This window comes from Muscardinus avellanarius (assembly GCF_963383645.1).
Source record: "Muscardinus avellanarius genome assembly, chromosome: 4".
Taxonomy (NCBI): domain Eukaryota; kingdom Metazoa; phylum Chordata; class Mammalia; order Rodentia; family Gliridae; genus Muscardinus; species Muscardinus avellanarius.
Genome location: NC_137789.1, coordinates 126,385,760 through 126,409,296, shown reverse-complemented (window position 1 = coordinate 126,409,296; position 23,537 = coordinate 126,385,760). Strand labels below are relative to the sequence as shown.

Sequence of the window (23,537 nt, the reverse complement as noted above, 5' to 3'; positions counted from 1 at the left end):
AGGAGACCCTGTTTCCAAATAAAAATGTAAACATAGGTCTGGGAGTGTAGCCCGGAGGTAGAAGGGCTTCCAGGAACCCCAGTACCACCAAAAAAAAAAAAAAAAGCCAATCTTTCATTTTTAATTCCTTTCTTCCTTCCTCCTTCCTTCTTTCCTTCCCTCCATGCCTCCCTCCCTTCTATTCTTATACTAGGGATTAAACCCAGGGGTATTATATCTCCAAGCTCTATCTCCAGCCCTTTTTAACTTTTTATTTTGAAACTTATGTCCAAGTTGGTATTATGAAAGTGTTAAGTATTTCTTGGGGGTGGGAAGAGGCCTGCGAAACCCTCTGAGGTGGTAACTGAGTCTTCAGATGGAGTTAGCCAGGGAGAGCAGGATATTCCAAGCAGAGGGGCAGCATGGGACAAGGCACACAGGTGAAGAGCGCTGTGCTTGTGGGGAATGTCGTGGGCTCTAATGACTAACCTGAAATATGAGTAAGGGGGAAGCACAAGCACAGGGCTAGCTGGAGGACGGGACGGGGCTGGCTGGTTACAAAGCGCTATGCATGTCTTATTTGTGAACTCTGATTGGCTACTGATGGGCTCCAAATTAGAGAACTGCCACGGCTAGATTCACACCAGTTAGGTAACTTTAAGGGTTCTGTGAAGAATGGATCTGAGGAGGGAAAAGGCAGAAAAAGTAATTAGCAGGTTGTTGTGACAACGTTACAATACACCGAGTCAATGAAGGAGCCAGGAGAAAGAGAAGACGGTGAGGTGGTAAGCGGGTAGTGAGGATGAAGAGAATAGGATCACTGACTTCTCCGGTGACCTGGGTGAGTACAGGCTCAGTGTGTGGCAAAGAAGATAGTTCTGGACTGAGAAATAAATAAGCAATGAAGACATAAGGATAATCCGCTCTAAAATCGTCCTTTAAACAATTTCAATGCAGAGAAGAGATTGGAAATAGCTAGAAAGACACTAGAAGATTCTTTTGCATAGAAGAAGTCTGAGCATGTGTTTAGGCTGCAGTAATTAGGGAACTAATAAAACAGGGAGTGAATACTGAAACAAAGTCTCACAGAAGAGTTGGAGAGCATGAAGGAGAGGGCCTCATTTAAATGGCTCCCTGTGATCTAAGGATGAAGGAATGGAATACAGACGGGCATGAGCACAGATCATCTGTGCCACTGCAAATCAACAGCGAGAGGCAGGGCTACAGGGAGGAAAGAAAGAAGGCCCCCAGGGTGGAGCTTTCGCTCACAGTGAAAGCGCAAAGGTCTATGAATGGGGGTGTAGAGAACCCCCATTCCTCCACCCTGCCTCCCGGGAAAGAATGCGAATGCACAGGACCACTAGAGAGGGCTGCAGGGCTGGTGGGGCCGCGTTTTAAGCAGGGAAGGTAGGGAACACATTCTGCCAAGAGCTGCAGCTGCAGGGACATTTATTTATACCAGAAAGAGGGGTTTCAGTATAAAAGAGCTAGATGAGGTGAAAAGATACAGACCATACAAAATGATAAGAGAATGAAACAGGGAAACGGTCAGGTGGTGGGAAGGAATGAACTACAAAGTGGAAAGAGAATGTACTTAATTTCATTAAGCAAGACTAGAAATGGTGATGGCTGCCCTCACATGTGCAAGAGGGCAGGAAAATGTCTACCCAATGCGTGGCATCTCAGGATACCTAGAACTGCGGCAAGAGCCCTAGTGAAGGGAGCATCTCTAGGAGGTTGGGAAGCAGTGGCTAGGCTTCCTGAGGTCCCTTCCAATTTTCATGCCTTAAGAGCTCACCATCATGGAAATCACACACTCAAAGACCAAGGGTAGCTGGCAGATGTTTGACATTTAAGAAAACACAAAAAGGGCCAAAAAAAAGGCAAGAACTATAAATCTTAATACACTGTAAGAACTAAAATGTCCACTAATATTAGTACTAAGCAGTTTTAATATATACTTACAAAAATTTAGGTAAAAATGTATAAAAGATTGGTTTTCAAATAGAAAATCCCTTTAGTCATTTTAATATCCTGATATTAGTAATATAAACCACTTTGGAAATTTGCCTGAAAAGCAATCAGAGGCTAGTATGTGGCTCACTATGAGAGAGAGAGAGAGAGAGAGAGAGAGAGAGAGAGAGAGAGAGAGAGAGAGAGAGAGAGAAGCTAATCAATATAGTGGTAGGAGGCTTATGTGGGGTTTTTGTGGCCAAAAATCATTTTAGAGGGTTTTTTTTTGGGTACTGGAGTTGGAACCCAGGGGCTTCTCTACCTCCAGGCTATACTCCCAGACCTATTTTATATTTTATTTGGAAACAGGGTGTCACTAAGTTGCTGAGTGCCTCACTAAGTAGCCAAGGCTGGCTTCGAACCCGTGCGATCCTCCCGTCTCAGCCTCCCAAGCGCGGGGATTATAAGCGTGCGCCACCACGCCCGGCTTTAGAGGGTTTTTTTTTTTTTAAAGTATAAAACAGCTCAAACTTTAGACTTAAAATAAGAGTAAAAACCTGAGCTCAAAACTTGTATTAATAACTGAAGGTATGAGCACAAATCACCTACATACTTAAGCACGGTAAACCTCCAGAATCATGACACTGGGGCACCAAGAAGAAAAAGGCCAAAGCCATTTTGGCTCAGACTAATCCTTCATAGTCTAAGCTCTCCCAAAGGGCAGCATACTTCTCTAATATCTGGACCTCAAGGTGAACTGCGTGAGATGTCTGGTCTTGCATACTCAGGAGTAAACCCAAATGCATCTTCCTTTAATTCTTTGGCACTTCAATGAGTTTAGAATTGTCTAAAGAAAAAATGTCTGCTGGAGGAGCTGTGCGAACAAGCTTGTTGTCCTGCTACTCTATCTAGTCAAGCATTCGGATACTACAGCTTTGGCAAATCCCATTAATACTTTAAGAAGTCAAAGACTTTACAACTTCTAAAGAAAGTTCCTGTGAAGGAGTCACATGGGCAAGTTTAAGCAAGCAGGGTGTGTATACAATATGGTAATAAATACAATGCAAACAAAAGAAGATTTGTTTAATTATAGTGGAAATGATTGTTATTTAAAAGTGACTTCTTCATAAAAGAATAAACTGGACTAGTGGCAAAAGAATTGTATGTTACGATGCCTTAAGACTAGAAACAGAAGACAACAATTTCAAAGTAAAGTGTTGGCAGACGCCCAGTCTCCATGGCAAGAATTCTGGCCAAACGATTCCTTCCTAACTTCCAAAGCTTGTTCCTGTCCTTAAAAGATAGAAAACAAAATTGTTCATTTTGAGTTAGATATGATTTGAGCTCTACAAATTTAGAGGATTCTATTTTCTACGGTGATGTACATCAAAACGTCTTTCCTAAAATTTATGATTATTTGTGGGTATGCGGAGAGGGATTATCAGATTATGTAGAACAGGGGAGAAGAAAGTAGGGAGAGATCAGGGCGTGGTGGCGCACACTTGTAATCCCAGCACTTGGGAGGCTGAGACAGGAGGATCACAGGGTTCGCTGCCAAGCCTCAGCTCCTTTGTGAGGCCCTTTGCAATCAGTGATACCCTGTTTCAAGATAAGGAATAAAAAAATAGGGCTGGGAGTATAGCTCAGAGGTAGAATGTTCCTGGGTTCCATCCTTAGTACAGAAAAAGAAAAGAAGAAAAAAAAAGAAAGTAGGGAGACATGCAATGGGATCAGAACGAGGAGGTGGATGCCCAGGGCACTCCCTTCTTCAAGCAATACTGGTGGAAGAAAGTAGTTCCTAATAGTTCCCCATGATGCAGACCTGGCACACCAGCCTTGCCATTGTCCTGAAGTCTGGTAAGTACAAACAGAAGAGAACCGCAGAGATTCACTCAATTGACGGCCTCAGTAATGCGTGTGCACAATTCACTAATTTTAGCCATAAAGATTAAGCATGCCTGGAAGCTGGCGTGGTGGCGCACTCTTGTAATCCCCGCGCTTGGGAGGCGGAGACAGGAGGATCGCGCAGGTTCAAAGCCAGCCTCCCTGGCTTAAGAGACCCTGTTTCCAAATAAAAATATAAAAAAAAAAATAGGTCTGGGAGTGTAGCCTGGAGGTAGAAGGGCTTCCAGGAACCCCAGTACCACCAAAAAAAAAAAAAAAAAGATTAAGCATGCCAGGAAAAAGGCCTTTCCTAGAAGTAAACTGTACAGGATTTTTCCTCACAGACATCATTAATTTATTAAAATATATATAGCCGAAGTACTTCAGGACAGTTTCCCAAGGTCATGCAGTCATTATTGAAAAGCAGGACTCCATCCTGCCTCTGATTTTCTCAATAGTATTCTTGTCCATACCTCATTCAGATATTTCAGTAGTTTTTTTTAACACTCCTAAGTTTCTATCCTTCAGTCAAGCTAACTTTATATTATTGATACCAACTAACAGATCTGTAGTCTGGCTCGTATTTTATTGTCTACTACTCACATGCATTTCCCCAGTGCTGGGCCATCACAGGCTCTCAAAAAAGAAAAACACAAACATTTGTTTAATAAATGAATGAATAAATGAACAAGTAAATAAAGGAAAATTCACCCACATATAATGGTTTTTTGCTGCTAAAAGATTTAGGGCTCCATTAACAAATGTTTATTTACATACTGCATTGTTGCAAAAGGGCTTTATGGCAACTTAGAAAAACATATGCAAAATAAATACAACTCAGCAACTGAGAAAAGCCAGGGCTGAGAGAAAGTGGGACCAGAGAAGAGGAGGTTAGTGTATGAAATGCACGGGATGCTACACTACACACCTGCATTTCCTAGCTCCAAAATAAAGATGAACTATAATTAATTATGTAACATTATTCTTGAGATAAAACAAGCCGAGTCACTCAGACAAATCCAACTATCTGTAGTATTAAAAACAGACACGCCGCCTGGCATGGTGGCACTTGTAATCCCAGGACCTGGGAGGCTGAGACAGGAGGGTCACAGGTTCATGGCCAGCCTTAGCTACTTAGTGAGGCCCGCTGTAACTTAATGAGACCCTGTTTCAAAATAAGAATAAAGGTCTGAAGATGTAACTCAAGAGATAGAATGCCCCTGGGTTCAATCCCCAATATTAAAAAAAAAAAAACCCACTAAAAACAAATTCCTGAGTAAAGTGCAGAATACAAGAATAGTCAAATAAAACCCACAGCCCACAGCTAATAGGTGCTTAGTCCTTATGGAGTGCACGGAGAAGGCTAGACTTATGGTTTATCACAAAAGAAATGACATATATGCTGATGATATAGGTAATAAAACAAATCTGCAAATTAAAAAAAAAACAAGAAGAGGTGTGTGGGGGAAGAGAGCTCTGTGGTAGAGAGGCTCTGGGTTCAAACCCCAACACCAAAAAAAAAAAAAAAAATCATCAAAACAAAAATAAAACAAACCTACAAAGAAATGATCTGACATTCAGAATAGTCTATGAACTCTCCTGGAGGCAGAGGATCTTCCCTGGGTACCATTAATAAAAAGATGTATATAAGGGTCACAAAATGACTTTTTTGTGGTACTGGGGACTGAACCCAGGGACATTATACCTCTGAGCTAAACACCCAGCTCTATTTTATCTTCTACTTGGAAACATGGACTCACTAAGTTGCCGAGGCTAGCTTGGGGCCTGCGATCCTCCTATCTCAGCATCCCAAATACTGGGATCACAGGCATGGGCCACCACACAAAATGACTTTTTAAAAAGTGTTATTGTAAAAATTATGTCCGATCAAATAAACGATGGCAGGAATAACATTTTTAAGCGTAAAACTCCTCTCTTAGTTGGCAGGGAGGACTTGGTATCAGATAAAAGGTCAATCGGGCAAAGTAAATTTGTCCCTCTACCCTTCTTTTTCCATCTGATGGAGTTTATAGCCGAGTTAACAGTAAAGTAAGCCAACTGTGCAAAGAAATTTATATATGTTCTAAAAGACTTAAAATTTTTCTTTAATAAGTTTAGAACCAGTAAGTAGTAATATTCACTATCTTCTTTCTGGAATTTCTGGCTCTGTTTTAAGGATTTTCTTTCGGCAAGTATTAGTCTTAGGAAAGGTGTAATTATACTGAAAAAAAGTTACTGAAAACTGTATTTCCTATTTAACATTATGAAACATTTTTACAAGCAGAAAAATAACAAAATTACCTTCATATTTGATCAAAACATCTATTGTTCAAATTTTCTCATCTTATTTACAATATATGACGTATATAAGTAAGGAGGAAAGCCCAGTAACGAATATATTCTTATTTCCTCCCAAATATGCATAATGTAGCTCAAAAATAATAGCTTGGTGATTGACTAAGAAATCTGACAACTTTTCAGATTTAAACTGTACCTGAGCTGGTATTTTAATTTCCCACTTAAATCTTTTCATTCTTCACAAGCAATCCTGCGTTACTATTTCAAGCTTCTTAAAAACAAGTTATTCTGTATGGCTGAATGACTGGTTTACTACGCCTAAGCAGCATCAATCCTCTAGTAATTATCATCCTGAATGCTTAAAAAAAAAAGGAAATTCAAACTATTTTTTGAAAGTCATTATTTTTCATTTTTGTATTATTTACATTTTACTATTTAAATTTCATCTATTGACTTAGAAGCATGTCTCTTTGCTATTAGAACCCTGTTTTACCAGATAATTCTAGGAGCCCATAGTTAAGAAACAGTGGTCCAGATAAGTCTGTTTTAAAACTGTGTGCCATAGAACACTGCTTTGCATGATTGAGACTTTTTTGTTTGTCAAAGTGTTGAGCAACCAAAAAAGTTTGGGGAGAAGAGTAAGATGCACTTTTACTCTTGGACTTTTCAGAGCCTTCGACAGCAAATTAAACTGTGAGTTTGTAAGAGAGGAACACGGTACGCAGAAATGTCCTGCACGTACTTGACCACAGTTTACTTTCTTCATGACTCAGTTCCCCAAAAAATCACTTAGAAAATACTGCTTTACATTTTGCTTTATATTTAGTTATTGCTGGTTACTTAACTAAGGTATACATTGCCTTTCTTTAATTCTTGTGTCTGAGCTGAATGTGGTGGCACATGCCTGTAATCCCATGTGGGAGGCAGAGACAGCAGGATTGCAAGTTCAAGGCTAGCCTCAGTAGTAAAGTGAGACCCTGTTTCAACATAAAAAAATGACAAGGGCTGGGTGGTGTAGCTCGGAGGTAGATGCCTCTGGGTTCAATCTCCAGTAATAATAAATAAATGAATAAGTAAATAAATAAATATTCTTATATTCACCTGTCCACACATTTTCTTCTTTTGTTTTGTATTTTTGGCAGTACTGGTGATTGAGCCTAGTGTTCTACCACAGAGCTATATCCACTGCCCTTTTTATATTTCATTTTGACACTGTTTATTTTTCATTTTCATTAAGTTGCCTAGTCTGGGCTAGAACTTGTGATCAATCCTCCTGCTTCAAGCTTCTGCAGTAGCTGAGATTATAGGCATATACCATTGCACCTGGCCAAAATATTTTTATCCATAAAAGAATAACCAGTTGATTTGGGGAAGATGAGAATATTTCTTTGAAATAACTTACATTATTGTTTTAGTTTCTCCAATGCTAATCAAGATAAAACAAGAAAGATTTATACTTGTTACACTGTTATTTGAAAAGGCAGATAAATGGATCTTATTTTACATTTTTTATTTTATTTCATTTTATTTTATCTTATGGTGCTGAGGCTTGAATCCAGGGGTGGGGGTTCTACTGCTGAGCTATACCCCCAGCTTTATTTATTTATATGTGTATATGTATGTATGTATGTATGTACATATGTATATATTTATTTTGATACTAGAAATTATTTTGGTACTAAGGATTGAACCCAGGGACATTCTACCTCCAAGCTACAATTCCAGTCCTTTTTTTATTTTGAAACATGGTCTTACTAAGTTGCTGAGGCTGGCCTCAAACTGGTGATCCTCCTGTCTCAGCCTCCCACATCCAGCATGGGTCTTATTCTAACAATACTATCACCAAAAATAAAATAGAAAAAAAAATAGTTCTTCAAAAACATTTGTTTATATGAAACATTAACTTACATGTAATACCTAAATTCCTAATAAGGTATTGCTACACAGCAAAACAAAACAAAATAAAAATAAATTAACAAATTTTGTTTTTTTTGTCTGACACTTGGAGACTAAACCTCTAGGGCCTCGTGCATGCCAAGCACATATCCTACCACTGAACTATACTCCCAGTCTCCCCTACCCTCACGATGGTTTTACCACAGCTAGAAGGTTTGCTTTCACTTAACCGGATTTACTTACTTATTTGTTGTTTTTTGTTTGTTTGTTTGTTTATTGCTATGTGGAAGGAACTGTGCTAGAACCTGGATATTCAGCAGTCAAGAAAAAGGCACGATTTTTATCCTCATGGGCTTATAGTTTAAGTTGGTATTTTAAAAGCCCCAAACTGCTGAGTGTGGTGATGCACACCTATGATCCCAGCTACTCAGGTGTATGAGACAGGAGGGTGGCAAGTTCAAGTCCAGCCTGAGCAACTTAACGAGACTCTGCCTCAGCATTTTTTTTAAAGTAGCATGTATGAGTCCCTGTGTTCAATCCTCAGTACTGCAAAGAAAATAAAACCCAAACTATCATCAACTGATTGATTATGAGAATGGGACAGACCATAAGATACAAACAAACTATTAGCAGAAGGGAATAGAAAACATTTAACTTATACATTAAAGGCACATATTTATATCTCAGTCTTATGTTTTATAATTACTTAACTTTAACATTTTATCAAATCCAGTTCTTTTCAGTAAATGGTGCTGGGTCGACTGGATAACCATTTGGAACAAAATCAGTCATGAATGTTAGACTCCACACCAGACACAAGTATAAAAAATTCAGTTCTGGACGGATTGTAAGCCTAAATATGAAGGATAAAGCAATAAAACTCGTAAAGAAAACATAGGAAAGTATCTTTATGATATCAGTGGCAGGTAGAGATTTCTCAAACAGGACATTAAAAGGACTAATACAATGAGGGAAGTGATAAATTTTATTCCATTCATTAAAATTATTTCATCAAGAGCGGGGATGTGTGGCAGAATGCTGCCTAACACGTGGGAAGCCCTAGGTTCAATGCTCAGCACCATTAAAAAGGAAAGAAAAATACTTCACCATAAGACACACCGAGGAATGATCAAACAGAGAAGAGATCTGCAACACATATATCAGACAATGCACTCATGTTTAGAATATATAAAAAGCTTCTACGAGTCCGTAAGAAGTAGATAATCCAACAGAAAAAAATGTGGCCAAAAATCTTGGCAAATGATCAACAAAAGAAGATACTGAAATGGATAACATGCAGTATAAAAGGTAATTCAATTGAATTAATTATCTATCTATATTGAAAAGTTCAATGTTATTAGCCATCAAGATACATATATTGAAGCCAGGAGAGGTGGGGCACGCCTATAATACCAGTACTTGGGAGGCCGAGACAGGGAGATCTCAGGTTCAAGGCCAGTGTGCAGTAATTTAGCAAAAACCTGTTCAAAAAAACAAATAAATAAAGAGGGCTGTGGGTATACCTCAGTGGTAGAACCTCTCTTGGTTCACACTCCGGTGCCACATAACACACATACACACAAAAAGATATGTGTACCGAAATAACATAAAACTGATGCCCAACTACTGATGTGGCTAAAAAAGAGGCAGACGGTAGTAAGTGCTAACAAGGAGACAGCAATTAGAACTTTTTAAAGCTTTCAGTTAAAATGTAAACTTATACAACTCTTTTGGAAAACTGCTTCACAGTATCTATTAAAATTGATCACATGTATACATTGCTTGACTCAGCAATTTCTCAATGTAAATGCCTTAACAGAAATGTGAGCATATGTTCACCAAAAGACATACAAAAGAATATCTGTCCATGTTAGCGCTGAATACTGCATAGTATACAGAACATCTTTTACCGAAAAAGCTTCAGATTTAAAGGATTCCATATACTATCAGAAGAATATGCCAGGGCGTGGTGCTACATGCCTGTAATCCCAGAACTCGGGAAGCTGAGACAAGAGGCTCAGAGATGTAGTGAGACTCTAAGCAAAGCAAACAGATTCTGTTTCAAAACAACAAATAAACAGGACTAGAGGTTATAGCTTGGAGGTAAAATGTCCCTGGGTTAAATCCCTAGTATCATAAAAAGAAGAATTTTACATATTTTGAAGAATACTTAGCACGAGAATGAAATTGAGCAAATTATTTATGTGCATACATACATTTTAAAAACTTAAGTAAAAGCTTATTAAACAAAAGAAAGGTATAACAAAATAGACTTTTAAAACAAAACAACCCAGAAACACATAAGTATATCAAAGTTCATTATTTAGTGACTTAACTTTAAAGCTGGGGATAGGAGGATGATAGGCTTTACCTGTAAAAATTTATACATACGAATAATGTCCCAACCACACATTTAGATTTACTGAGGTACTATATTCACAAAATGCAGTACCAGGACGGCTAGTCATCCACGCTGTCTATTAGGGCAGTAGGCCTTAAGATGTTGTTGAGATAACTGGCTTCCATTAACAAGCGTGTGATTGGCAGGATGATAAAGTCTTTTCACTCACAGGTCAGCTATTTCCTTTTTTTTAGATGAGGGCGATCCTGATGATCCATCTTTTAGCTACAGTTTCTCATTGAGTCCCAATTCTCCTGCCTTCAGCTTTGATATGGTTCTAACTTTCCTCTTGTATCAGCTCATACTTGTCATCAACTCCTCCATTCAGTACAGCAAATATCAGGAGTTTGACCTCAGGGCAAAGTCCGGGTGGGCAGGTAAAATTTGACCACTGGACCTACTTCCTAATCTTTCATACCCAGCAATTCATGAAGCAGTATCGAATTCAAACTAAAAAACAGAAGCATGACCTCTTATAAGTACTATGAAAAGGCCTCTTTTGCCTTTCTAAGTATACTTGAAAAGAACTGTCAGCTGCCCTATTAAGAGAGAAATGGATCACAGGCTAGGAAAAAAAGAAGGAAAGTGCAGAAACTCAACTGAAATGTAAATAAAGGTGTTAGCACCCCCTTTGTGTTTAGTGATACACTACTTGGATAAGTGTAAAAATACTATGCCACAAAATATCTTTATAAAATCAGAAACATAAAAACACTATCAAAATTTTAAGGCATTCTTATTTAAATAATTGTTAACATCTGATACAAAACACTTGTAGCACCTCATGTATTTGGTTTCAAGATTAGTTTTATTATTATTAGTTTTATTTTTTTAAGCTAATTCTAATACTTGGCATTTTGCCACTTAACTGTTTGTAAATTAATTTAGAAAGCAAACATGGCTGAGAAATAACTTCCCTTTTCAATGAATTAGCTACTGAAATTATAAAATTTAAGTTATGCCACAGTGACCTAACTGCTAAAGAAAAAAGTTAGTTTTATCTTCTTAGTACAAGAATAGTGTATAATTACATTTTAACATACTTAATCAGGGGAAATTATTTTAATATTATTAGAACTAGAAAAATTAATAAGCAGTAAATTAGCTCATCAAATTTTTCTATTCACTAGTCTCTTTCACTGCATGTCTACTAACGTACTTTGAAATGGTGTTTAATGTTTATTTAGCTATCCACATAAACATTTATTTTAATAATCTATATATGTCATAATAGATTTAATAACTGTATGTTTCGTAGTATAATTTTTAAGTCACTTAAAAGTCTCTTAAGTGAATTATATTTAAGAAAAAGTCATTCAGAACTTAATGTCTTTTAAGTGAACATATTTGAAAAGTAAATTCAACCAAAATGTCTTGAGATGTTATTAACATTTACAAGTATACCTTAGTAACAACTCCACTAACATCTAGGAAGTTACATGCTTATAAAGAGGGCCGCTATGCTGTCAAATGATGACTGCATTTTTATTTTATATATTCATTTGTTGAACTAGGGCTTGAACTCAGAGACATACTACTTTTGAGCTATACCCTTGAAATAAGATTTCACTAAGTTGTAGACGGCCTCACTAAGTTGCTGAGGCTGGCCAAGAACCTATGATTCTCCTGTCTCAGCCTCCCAAATACTGGGATTACAGATGTGCACCACTACCCCTGGCATGATGACCATCTTTGAAGACCATCATGGGATGAGATGGTTTAATCTGCACTGAACCAAGTATCTATCTGGACTAATCAAGAAACAGAATCTGTTTTTTTCTCTTCTTTGCAGTGCTGGGGATCAAACCCAGGGCCTCATGAATGAAGACAATTCTTCTACACTGAGGTACACCCCATTTCTTAGGAAAGAATCTTTACGAATGGTTTCACACACTATGTGATCCTGCCCACAATCCTACGAGGAGATTACAAGCTAGTTAATATTATAAACACTAGTTAACACCATCTAAATTTATACAAAACAGAAACTATCTACATAGTAAGTTTCCATTTTTTTGTTTCCATTTTTTTGTGAACAGGTTCTTGTATATAATGGGAATTATCCTCAAATCATCTCCTCTTAAAGTTGTCCTTTGGGATTAGAGAACATATTCATGTCCTTGCAACAAGAAACTTACCCTAGTAAGTGGTCATAACCTACTTAGAAAATGAATGTAAAATGGAGTTTATTATCAACCTCTTAAAGGACTCAGTTCTTTGTATTAGATCATCTCATTCAGGAAAATTAAGACTACAACAGAAAAAAATCTTCTAAAGGAAATAGATTTACTACCAATAGAAACAATCTCTTACAGCTGGGTGCATTTGTTTGTTTGTTTTTTTTTTTTTTTTTGGTGGTACTGGGGTTCCTGGAAGCCCCTCTTCCTCCGGGCTACACTCCCAGACCTATTTTATATTTTTGAAACAGGGTCTCTTACGCGAGCATGGCTGGCTTCGAACCTGCGCGATCCTCCTGTCTCCGCCTCCCAAGCGCGGGGATTACAAGCGTGCGCCACCACGCCCGGCACAGCTGGGTGCATTTGTGCATGCCCATAATCCCAGTACTTGGGAGGCTGAGAAAGAAGGATCACAAGTTCAAGGCCAGTCTCAGCAATTTAGTGAGATCCTGTTTCAAAATAAAAAATAAAAGGGCCGGGGATATAGCTCATTGGTAGAACCCCCATAGGTTCAGTCTTAAATGAAAGGAGGGAAAAAAGGAGGGAAGAAAGGAAGGAAAGACTGTTGTCTGGTAATGTGGAATGGAAGTTGAGATCTATTTTCTTCATTTTCTACTAATTCACCCAACTTAGTAAGAATGAGCGAAAGATATAGATCATTCAGAAGAATGTTCTTTTTTTGGCATAATATCTGAGCATTGAACAAACAGAAATAAGTATGTTCAATGCTTTACAGACATAATTTGGTGACAGAAATGGCCTTTTCAGTTTCCTTCTAAACCCGACTTGAAGATAAACAACTTAATCCTATGTTTCATAGTCTAATAAGGAACCCTAATCAGTTTGTGAGTGTTTTGCTTCCTTAAAGGAGAAAGGTAGAATGTGTGTGTGTGTGTGTGTGTGTGTGTGTGTGTGTGTGTGTGTGTGTGTGTGTGTGTAAAATATATATGTAGAAATATATATAGAGAGAGGTAGAATATGTATTTGAAACCAGGGACATGCTACCTCTGAGCTTCATAGGGTCAGCCAGGCATGGTGGTACACACTTGTAATCTCAGTACTTGGGAGGCTGAGACAGGAGGATCTCAGGGTCAAAGCCAGTCTTGACAATTTAGAGACATTCTCAACAACCCATTGAGACCCTGTTTCCAAATAAGAAATAAAATTGGCTGGAGGTATAGCTTGGAGATAGAGTGCCTTTGGGTTCAATCTCCGGAAGGAAGGAAGGAAGGAAGGAAGGAAGGAAGGAAGGAAGGAAGGAAGGAAGGAAGGAGAAAGAAGAGAAGAAAAGAAAAGAAAAGAAAAAGGGTCTTGCTAAGTTACTGAGAGTCTTGCTTATTTTCTGAGGCTGGTTTCGAGCTCTTGGTCACTCTGTCTCAGCCTTAAGCCTGGAATTGCTGAAAATGGCCCAGCTGCAAACATCATTATGGTAGATTCTGCTCATCCCAATGGTGGAGCCTCACCTCCAGTCCTTTATTCTCCTCTCCTAAAGGGAATGGGAACCACCAAGAGATTGATCTACCAATGGCTCTGTTTTAATTCAGTCTCCATATGGCTCTTCTAGCTAAGGCTGCAGCCACTCCTACGGCTGACTTTAGCACTCCCGAATCCTCTATGGCTCAGATCGTGCCTTCCTCCACACCTTTGTGCCCACCCCATCCCGCTAAAGTAAGTTCCTTAATACTAGGACTAAAAATAAAAAAGAAGAGGTGGATAAGGAAGGTGGAAGAAATTAATAAAAAGAAAAAAGTATGGGGAGAAGGGAAAAGGAAAGACAAAGGAAATTACAATAGACTTAGAATATCAAGAGTTGTAAAATGAACAGAACAGGAAAAAATTTGTGTGCAAGTATGCTTCCAACATCTTGTACTCCATTAAGATACATGACTACAATGCACCAATAAAAATTTTTAAAAAGGAGGAAAAAATGTTCACAATTGTTACTAGATTTAGAATATTATAAACAAAGTAATGTTTTGAAACTAGTTTTTTTTTTTCTTTACTAGTTTTATACTTCTTTCTGGCGACATAGAGAAAATTTATAAAAAATAACATTCCCTGCCACTGACAAAACTTTAAGCAAGGGTCTGCTTTTTTGGTTGTAATAACATATTTAACTTGCATCCTGACACTAATGTTGCTAACACCAATTTTTACATATGACCATGAAATTATTGAGAAATATCTTAAACTTGAAGTGTCATAAAACAAAGTATGAAAGAATATTTTAGTCAAGGGCTTTGCAGATAATGACTAAATTAAATATTCAAGTTAAATACCGATTCTGAGAATGCTCTATAAAGTTGAGACACTGAATGGACACGGGTTTGAAGTGTCAAATACAGTTATCCAGCCTGAAAGCATTTTTCTAAAGGCTGTTTCAAGGCAAACAAGCATTCCTGTAGCATTTTTTAAAGTGCAAGATAAAAGGCAGTAAATGAGAAGTACATTATTACATCTTACCTGTCTGAGGTCAATGAATGCTAGCTGCAGGGTATCTCCCTGGAATCCTGGCACAGGCTCAGAGCTGGCAAATACTGTTAAAACAAAAAATAAATAAAAGGGAATTAAAACAAGTTTGCAAAATATTCAAGAGTGTGCTAAATTTCTACTGATTACAAATGTATTATAATACTACATATAACCATTTAAAAAAAGACTATAACATTCAATTTCCACTGCTTAGATTGTTCTCCACACCCATTACCACAAATATTTTAATAATTTTAAACTTCTAATCTGCCATTTAATCACTGTAATCCTTAATCACAATAAATTTAGAAGGTTATTCTACACAAAGTTCAAGAGTGGTAATATACTTCAATCAAAGTAAAGTTTTCTGACTCTTTAGAGCCTTAGGTGAATGATTATAGAAGCATTTGAAATGATACCAATTCCATGGCTGTCAACATATTTCAAAACATTTGCTTTGTTATACAATATGCTCTATAAAAAAATCTCAACTCTAGCTAATGGCAATAAGAGGCAGCCCCAAGGTAGAGTCAGCTCTATCGACAGATCCAGGCAGCATATTCTAAGAAGTGACATCAGGACAATTCAAGAATGTCTGTTCATCTGTTCATGTCTTTTAATGTTTTTTTCATAAAGGAATTCTCCTTTTTTTTTAAACTAAAAGATATCTTAAGATTTAAAAACTTCAAAATATTTTAATAAATTTTTGTGCTACAAAAGGTTTTTTTTTGGTGTTTATTTGTTTGTTTTTGGCAGTATTGAGGATTGAATCCAGGGGCATTCTACCTCTGAGCTACACTCCCAGCCCTATTTTTTATTCTCTATTTTTAAGCAGGTTTCAGAGGGCCTTACTAAGTAGCTGAGGCTGGCCACGAACCTGCAATCCTCCTGTCTCAGCCTCCCAAGTACTGGCATTACAAATGTGTGCCACCATGCTTGGCTCCCAAAAGTTTTAATACTAATATACCATGATCATATTATGACTCAATAATATTGTTTATTTTGAACAAATGACTTTTGGCTCACAAAAAGACCCCATTATTTTTATACCTATGTTTCCTTGATAAGAATGCCTATACTCATTCTCCCTTTTCACTAATACCCTAATTTTCTTGGAGAAAAGTCACTAAGTCCTTCACGTTACAGAGTAGGATAATTACAAGTAAAATAACTTTCCCAGGATCACACAGCTAATTCAGATCTAGCATTCAATTCACTGATCAAGAATTTAAGATTCTCATCTCTTTTCTTATTTCTCACAGGAATTTGATTAAATAGAAGATACTCAGTAGTCTATAACACTCAGGGCTTTCCCCAGAATATATTTAGGAATAGGAAGCAATTTAGCAATCTGACGACAGAGAATCTGGCACAGAGAACATTTGTGATAATATGCTACTCAATATGAACAGCGGCTTCACTACCCGCCCCCCCTCTACTTCTTTAAAACTCAAGTGCAGCTGCTGGGTATAGTGGTGCATGCTTGTAATAGCAGTACTTGGGAGGCTGAGAAAGGGCTATCTCAGATTCGAAGTCAGCCTCAGCAACTCAGGCCCTCCGCAACTTAATGAGATCTAGTTTCAAAATAAAAAATAAAATAGGGTTGGGGGTGTAGCTCAGAGGTAAAAAGCCCTAAGTTCAATCCCCAGCAACACACACACACACACACACACACACACACACACACACACACACACGCAGTCAATCCTACATTTTAAAACACCTCTTGAATGCTTATCTGTCTCTGCCCTGGTTCCAGCTACCACTTCTTGCTTGGATTATTCTCATCTGGTCTCCCTGCTTCTCATGTGACACCTCCTCATCCACTTCTCCAAGTGTGATTTATGCAAAATATAAGTGGAATCTGGGCACTTCAAGGTTTAATAACCTTTAATGGTTTGCCATCACCTTCACAATAAAACAAGACCACGGTCCTTGATAATCTGGCCGTTGCCTGACCCTCTAGCCTCCTCTCTTACACATCCCTAGGGCGCCTTCATCTCCTTCCATACTGAACTCCCAGTGCTTCCTCACCTTCCCACATTCTCTTTCCACATTGCCTTTGGTCTTTCTGATGGGAACCCCTTCCTCTTCTCTTCTACCCGAATAACTTACTTATGCTTCAATTCAATCAGCACTTTCCATGGAGACCTCCGTTAATTCCTGTAGGTCGGTGGGATCCTTCGTGTTCCCACTGCAACTTTCCAGGCTCAGCTGAGCTTCTGCGCTCATTTTCTTCCTTTACCTGTCTAGGTTCTCCCACCAAACATGGCTATTTGGTAGTACAAATATAGAATATTTTGTGCATACTTAGTGTATTTATACCGGAATAATTGAGGGTGGGTGAGAATATTCCTAACGCTTTCTTCAACAAAAACTAAATTGTGAGTTCTTACAATTAATAAAAAGTTCTTAGGAAGTGGATTCTTTAAACTTATATCCTGTACTTTGTTATATAGGAAATATTCAACAAAATATATGTCAAGTCAATGAATGAAAGGAACATAACCAATCCATTTATACTAATACTTTTTAATGGTCCAAAAATTTTTTTTTGTGTGTACTAGTAATTGAACCCAGGGTGCTCAACCCTGAGATACAGTACCAGTCCTCTTTTTTTTTTTTTTTTTTTTTGGAGACAGGGTCATGCTAAATGGCTCAGGCTATTCTCAAACTTGTAACTATCTGTTTCAGCCTCCTGAGTAGCTGGGATGAAAAGTGCATGCCACCTGATCCAGCTCATGGTCTCAGGAACTCTTGAAGCAGATTTCAAAATTTTAAAGGACTGATGACTAATCTTTGAAATCCCTTATTTTTAAAAGTCCTTGGTTTATCCATGTTATAATCTGGATATAAAATGTCCCCCAAAACAGCTCATATACTTGGCAGTGTGGCCAGGTTCAGCTGTAGGCCATGGCCGGAGGAGGTGGGTGGCTGAGGGCACAGCCCTGAGACTGTATCTGTCCCTGATCCTATCCTTCAGCTCTGCTTCCTGGTCACCATGAGGTGAGAGCAGCTTTCCCCCTTGCCAAGCCCTGAAACCCTGCTGCCTTAGAGTCAGCTAATCATGGATCGACCTCTGAAACCCCAAATAAATCTTTCTACCTCTAAGTTGTACTTATCAGGTATTTTGACCACAACAAAGAAAAAGGTGACTAAGCAATCCAGATATTCATTTTGTATATGATTTCTATATTTGGGGTTTCTTTGTTCTTCTCCTTTGGGCCATCATTTAATTAAAAGAAAATAATGCCTACTTCCCTATTATGATATCTTCATCATCGGTATTTAAGCGCGCACACACACACGTTTTGCTCTTCAAAAAAAAAAAAAAAGTTTAAAAATACTTTCCAAGCTTTAAAAATAAATAAGAAGGCTATTCTAAATGTTTGTTTTTCTAATTCTTGTCTCCAGTTTGATCATATAAAATAACTTCATTTCCCCTTATCTTCTGCTAAAAAATGAAACTTAGTAATAATAAATGATTTCAAGGTTGTATATACATTTTCAAGTACTGGGGACTGAACCCAGGGGTGCTCTACCACTGAGCTGCATCCCCAGCCATTTATTTATTTATTTATTTATTTATTTATTTATTTATTTATTTATTTATTGGTACTGTGGGTGGAATCCAGAGGCATTTTACCTCTGAGCTACAAGCCAGCCCTATTTTTTATTTTTGAAACAGCGTCTCACTGAGTTGTGAAGGGTCTCGCTAAGTAGCCGAGGCTGTCCACAGACCGTGATCTTTTAATCTCCATCTCCCAAATGCTGGAATTACAAGTGTGCATCGCAACTGGCTCCCAGCCTTTTATTTTTTTAATTTTGAGATAAGATCTTGCTAAGTTACCTAGGCTGCTCTCACACTTGGAATCCTCCTGCCTCAGCTTCTTGAATCATTGGGATTACTGGCATGTGTCACCTTGGTCTGTGTTTTAAAATACGCTGGGGCGGGGGGGAGATAGATATGGGGGGAAGGTGTCTGATCTTATTGGAAATATCTATGATAATACTAGAGTAACTCTGCCATGTCACTCTGGGAAGATAACTAGTCTAAATAAATGCAGATGAAACTGAGAATAAAAAGTAATGCATGCTGTGTTGGCTGGTTTTTGTTTTGTTTTGTGGGTTTGGGGATGGAACTCAGGGGCCTTTGACCTCCAAGCTACACCCCCTGCCCTATTTTTTATTTTTTATTTTGAAACAGGTCTCGATAAGTTGCAGAGGCCCTCACTAAGTAGCTGAGGCTGTCTGCGAAAAACAATTCTCCAGTCTCAGCCTCCCAAATGCTGGGATTACAGGCATGTGCTACCACGCCCGGCTTGTGTTGGCTGTTTTTGTAAGAAAAGTGTTTATTTTTCAAACTGGCAATCTGAAGTTTTCAGGTAATCAAAAATGAGTATCTGTATGCAAAACCACAAGTTATTTGTGCATGTAATATAGGCCCTTCCTGCCCTAAATATCTATACAAGAGGTAGTGGGTTTAGTAAGGAAAAGATGGAGTAGGAAGACTGCCAAGAAGTCAGGTTCTAAGTATTTATTTTGACATAAAATCATATAACCCAACCTGCCTCCACTTAATTAAATGTAGAGGAAAAGTTCCTTAAGGAAATCTGTGCTAGGGTGGAAGATATCTTTATTATTAAGGTACAGAATGTGGATTATTTATAAGATAGACACTTTTGTTTTATTTTGGTATTTGGGATTGAACCCATGAGTTTCTATCTCTAAGCTATACCCCCGGCCCTTTTTTTTGAAATGAGGTCTCACTAAGTTGCTGAGCACCTCACTAAGTACTAAGGCTGATCTCAAACTTGTGATTCTCCTGTTTCAGCCTCCCAAGTATTGGGATTATAGCCATGTGCCACCATGCCCACTTATAAATATAGAAAATATCTACTCAGGGTAAGTAGAATTGTCAAGGAGGAAGAGGTAGAGGAAGAGTGTTCATAGAGTCCTAAGGGTGAAAGAGACCAACTTTTTGACAAAAGATTGAGAGGGAGGGTGAGAGGTTAGACTCGTCTCAAGACTTTGCTTATGGATGACAAAGATAGAAACACATAAAATGGAATATTTCTGTAATTAAATAAATACCATATTAATAACAATAGTTTGGATGTAAAATATATGTTTTATATCTCTACTATTTGAGAGATCTAAAGATTTAAAATGGCAAGTTAGAACTTAAATTTGGGGTAGGCAAAAGTACTGTGTGGACCCAATAGATTATTAGAAGGAATGACTAAGAGTGCCATCTAGTGGTTTTCCTTGTGGCACAGAAAAACTCGTGCTCCCAAACTCTTGGCTCTTCGACTTATATTCAGTTACATGTGGTTGGCAGCAGTGGGATGCAAGCCTTTAGGACCCTCATCATTTCATGTTTATATAATTTCTATCCCTATTTTTGAATTAATCATCAGCAAGGTACCCTCAATTAAACAGCTAAGGTGCTATTAAAACTCCCGAAGAGCTATACATAGTGGCACTTGCCTGTAGCACCAGCTTTTGGGAAGCAGAGGGATTTTGAGTTTGGGGCCAGCCTGGGCAGCACAGCAAGTGTGACTCTGTCGAGAAAGGAAGGAAGGATGGAGATAGGAGGAGAGAGGGAGGGAGGGAGGGAGAGAATGAATCTGGAGTCTAAACTGCATAACAGCATCCAGAACAAGACCCTGAAATATCTTTTTTATACAATCCATATGATTTTCCCTCAACACTTTCATTTGGGGACATGAGCCTTTTTCAAGTCTGAAACTAGAGCCCTGATGTCATGACCACAAAAACAAAGCAAAAACCTAGAAAGAGGCTTAACTTTTTTTTTTAGAAAAAAAGATTAATTAAGCCTTTATCCAAAATGAAGAAAAACCAAGGCCTTCACATCTGGAGATCTGCCTCTTTCTCAATAATTCACCTTTAAAATAGATGCCAGCCAGGCATGGTGGCGCACGCTTGTAATCCCTGAGCTTGGGAGGCGGAGACAGGAGGATCGCGCAGGTTCGAAGCCAGCCTCGCTGGTTTAAGAGACCCTGTTTCCAAATAAAATACGAAATAGGTCTGGGAGTGTAGCCTGGAGGTAGAAGGGTTTCCAGGAACCCCAGTACCACCATAAATAAACAAACAAAATAGGTGCCAGCACTCTTCAATCTGGAGCTTTTCTATCTATGGATTTAAGATGTCAATTCTTAGGACATTATAACCTCATTAGACATTTATGTAGAATGCATGAAAAATACATTCTAGATCCATTCTGGATATTTCAAATATGGGACTGAATCCTTCTGATTGCCTGATACTTTGGAAATATTTTCTATTTTATTAGTGATGGGAAATATTTCTGAGACTCTTTGTAATAACTTGTTTAGGGAACATATTATCTTTTCCTCTATATGGTTACATCTGGAAGATGCCTATATTGAGGCCCAATACAAAACAGGTGTTTAATAAATATAAATTACATGTACAGGTCCAGAACATCAAGCTTATGCCAAAGTTGACAAATGCATCTCCAGTCAAGAAGACATTTATTTTGAATTTATGTAAAATCTATATAGGATCTCATGTTCAATGCAGCTTTCTTTGTCCCAAAGAAGGGGCCATCTCCAAACATATAGTTATATTAGTACTGTGGTTATGATCAAGTTAACCCAAAGTATCTACTATATTCATGCACTGACCCTACCTAGTATTTTCAATCTCTAAAACCTGAATCTAAATTAGGTCTGCTTCATATACTTTTTCAAAGTACTATCTTCTGTTACAGAGCTTAATGCTTTATAATATTTTTAAATGAGGTTATTTAACGACTACCTCTCCAGTGGACCTTTCCTATCTTTTTCACTGTGTCCCCTAAATAACAACCCTATAATAGATATAAAAGCTCATTAATATGACACCAATGTCCCCCACTCCTCATTGCCTTAACATTTTACTGCCTTGAATCTTAGAACTAGGATGTATCTTGGAAATTATAGTTTCCGAATTCCACATCTTTTTGAAGAACTGAAGCTTCCTGATGGCGGAACTGCCACTTAGCTCAAAACAGATAGAGGGTCGTTTATACAGTTATTAGTTCTTTGGAGAATTTTTCTAGAGGGAATAATGATCAGTTATGTTTACATCAAGGAGTTAAATGGTCTTAACTAGAGCAGTATCAGCTGGCATTAACTTTTTGACAACAAAGGTAGAATTTGAGAAGAGACAAATATAGAATATAGAGACTTCCCTACTTACTAATTTGTTCATTTATGCAATAAATATTTCTTTTTACCTTTCACTGAGAGCATAGCACTCTGCACATTGCAGGCTGCCAACAATTCCAAATCCTCAGTGTTGAATTTAATTGCACTCTCTCTCCTGAATGGCTTTCTTCTTCTCCTCATCCCCTCTCCTCCAACCAAGGAAGGCATTCCCATGACTCCTGCACTATGTGCTTCTGATTCCAACTACCTTAATCATACCAAGTTATGCTTTTATTCAATGTACTAACTATATATTCCTTCATCTAAGATGTCTGGACTCCATCTTCTCTCCACTCTTGTCTACCAAGGTGAAGTTTTCTCTTTACCTTTTTATCACAGGAAAATATTCAAGAGTCTTTAGTAGGTCTTCCTCCCTTGTTTTGGTTCAGTTTCTATACGACCCCAAAATTAACTTCCTGATTAAAAATTTTAGTAGATCCCTATTGCTTATTAAACAAAGCATTCAAGAGTTGAGCTTTTCTCTGCCATATCTTTCGATATGTCTAGTCACACAGGACAGAAGGTTCCTTAAGCACACGCTCACCCCTGTGCCTCTGCCCATGCCATTCCTCTTCCCAGAATGCCCTTTCCTGCTTTTAAGGAAATCTTACTCATCAAAAGGTCCAGCTCAAATTTCACTTGTATTATTGCCGATTCATCAGTATGAATTCTTCATCAGAAAAACAAAAACAAAACCAAACAGCACATGGCTGAAAAATAGTCTACAATAATTTGTCAGCAGCCTATTTTTCAGCCATGTGCTATTTGGTTTTGTTTTTGTTTTTCTGATGAAGTGCTGCTTATTTTTACCTGTGAACTGACAATTTAAGGCATAATGTTTTCACAAAGTAATAAAGATGGAAAAGTAAACATTTTACTTTCTTTTTTTTTTACGTGTAGTAGTGGGGATGGAACCCAAGGGCATTCTACCTCTAAGCTACATCACTAGCTCTATTTTTTATTCTTTATTTTGAAATGGAGCCGTACCAAGTTGCAGAGGGCCTCATTAAGTAGTTGAGGCTGGCCGCAAACCAAGATCCTACTGTCTCAGCCTCCCAAGTACCGGGATTACAAGTGTGTGCCACCACACCTGGTAACATTTTGATTAAACTAAATAAAAGGAAAACCTAACTCAAAATAAAGTTGACTCTTTTTTTTCTTTTTCTTTTTTTGTGGCAGTATACCGGGGATTGAACCCAGGAGTAGTCTACCTCTGAGATACACTCCCAGTCCTATTTTTTA

General features: G+C 38.0%; 1 protein-coding gene across 2 annotated transcripts in view; it reads right to left on the bottom strand.

The window, feature by feature from the left end:
* Positions 1-23,537, bottom strand: part of EXOC6 (exocyst complex component 6) — a gene marked incomplete at both ends in the record, with an annotated part of 189,414 nt that overhangs the window by 15,531 nt on the left and 150,346 nt on the right. For both annotated transcript variants that reach the window (XM_080693998.1, XM_080693999.1), the window contains one exon: positions 15,052-15,125. In XM_080693998.1, coding sequence (XP_080550124.1) covers positions 15,052-15,125 — 74 coding nt within the window. The remainder of the gene's footprint in view (positions 1-15,051; positions 15,126-23,537) is intronic.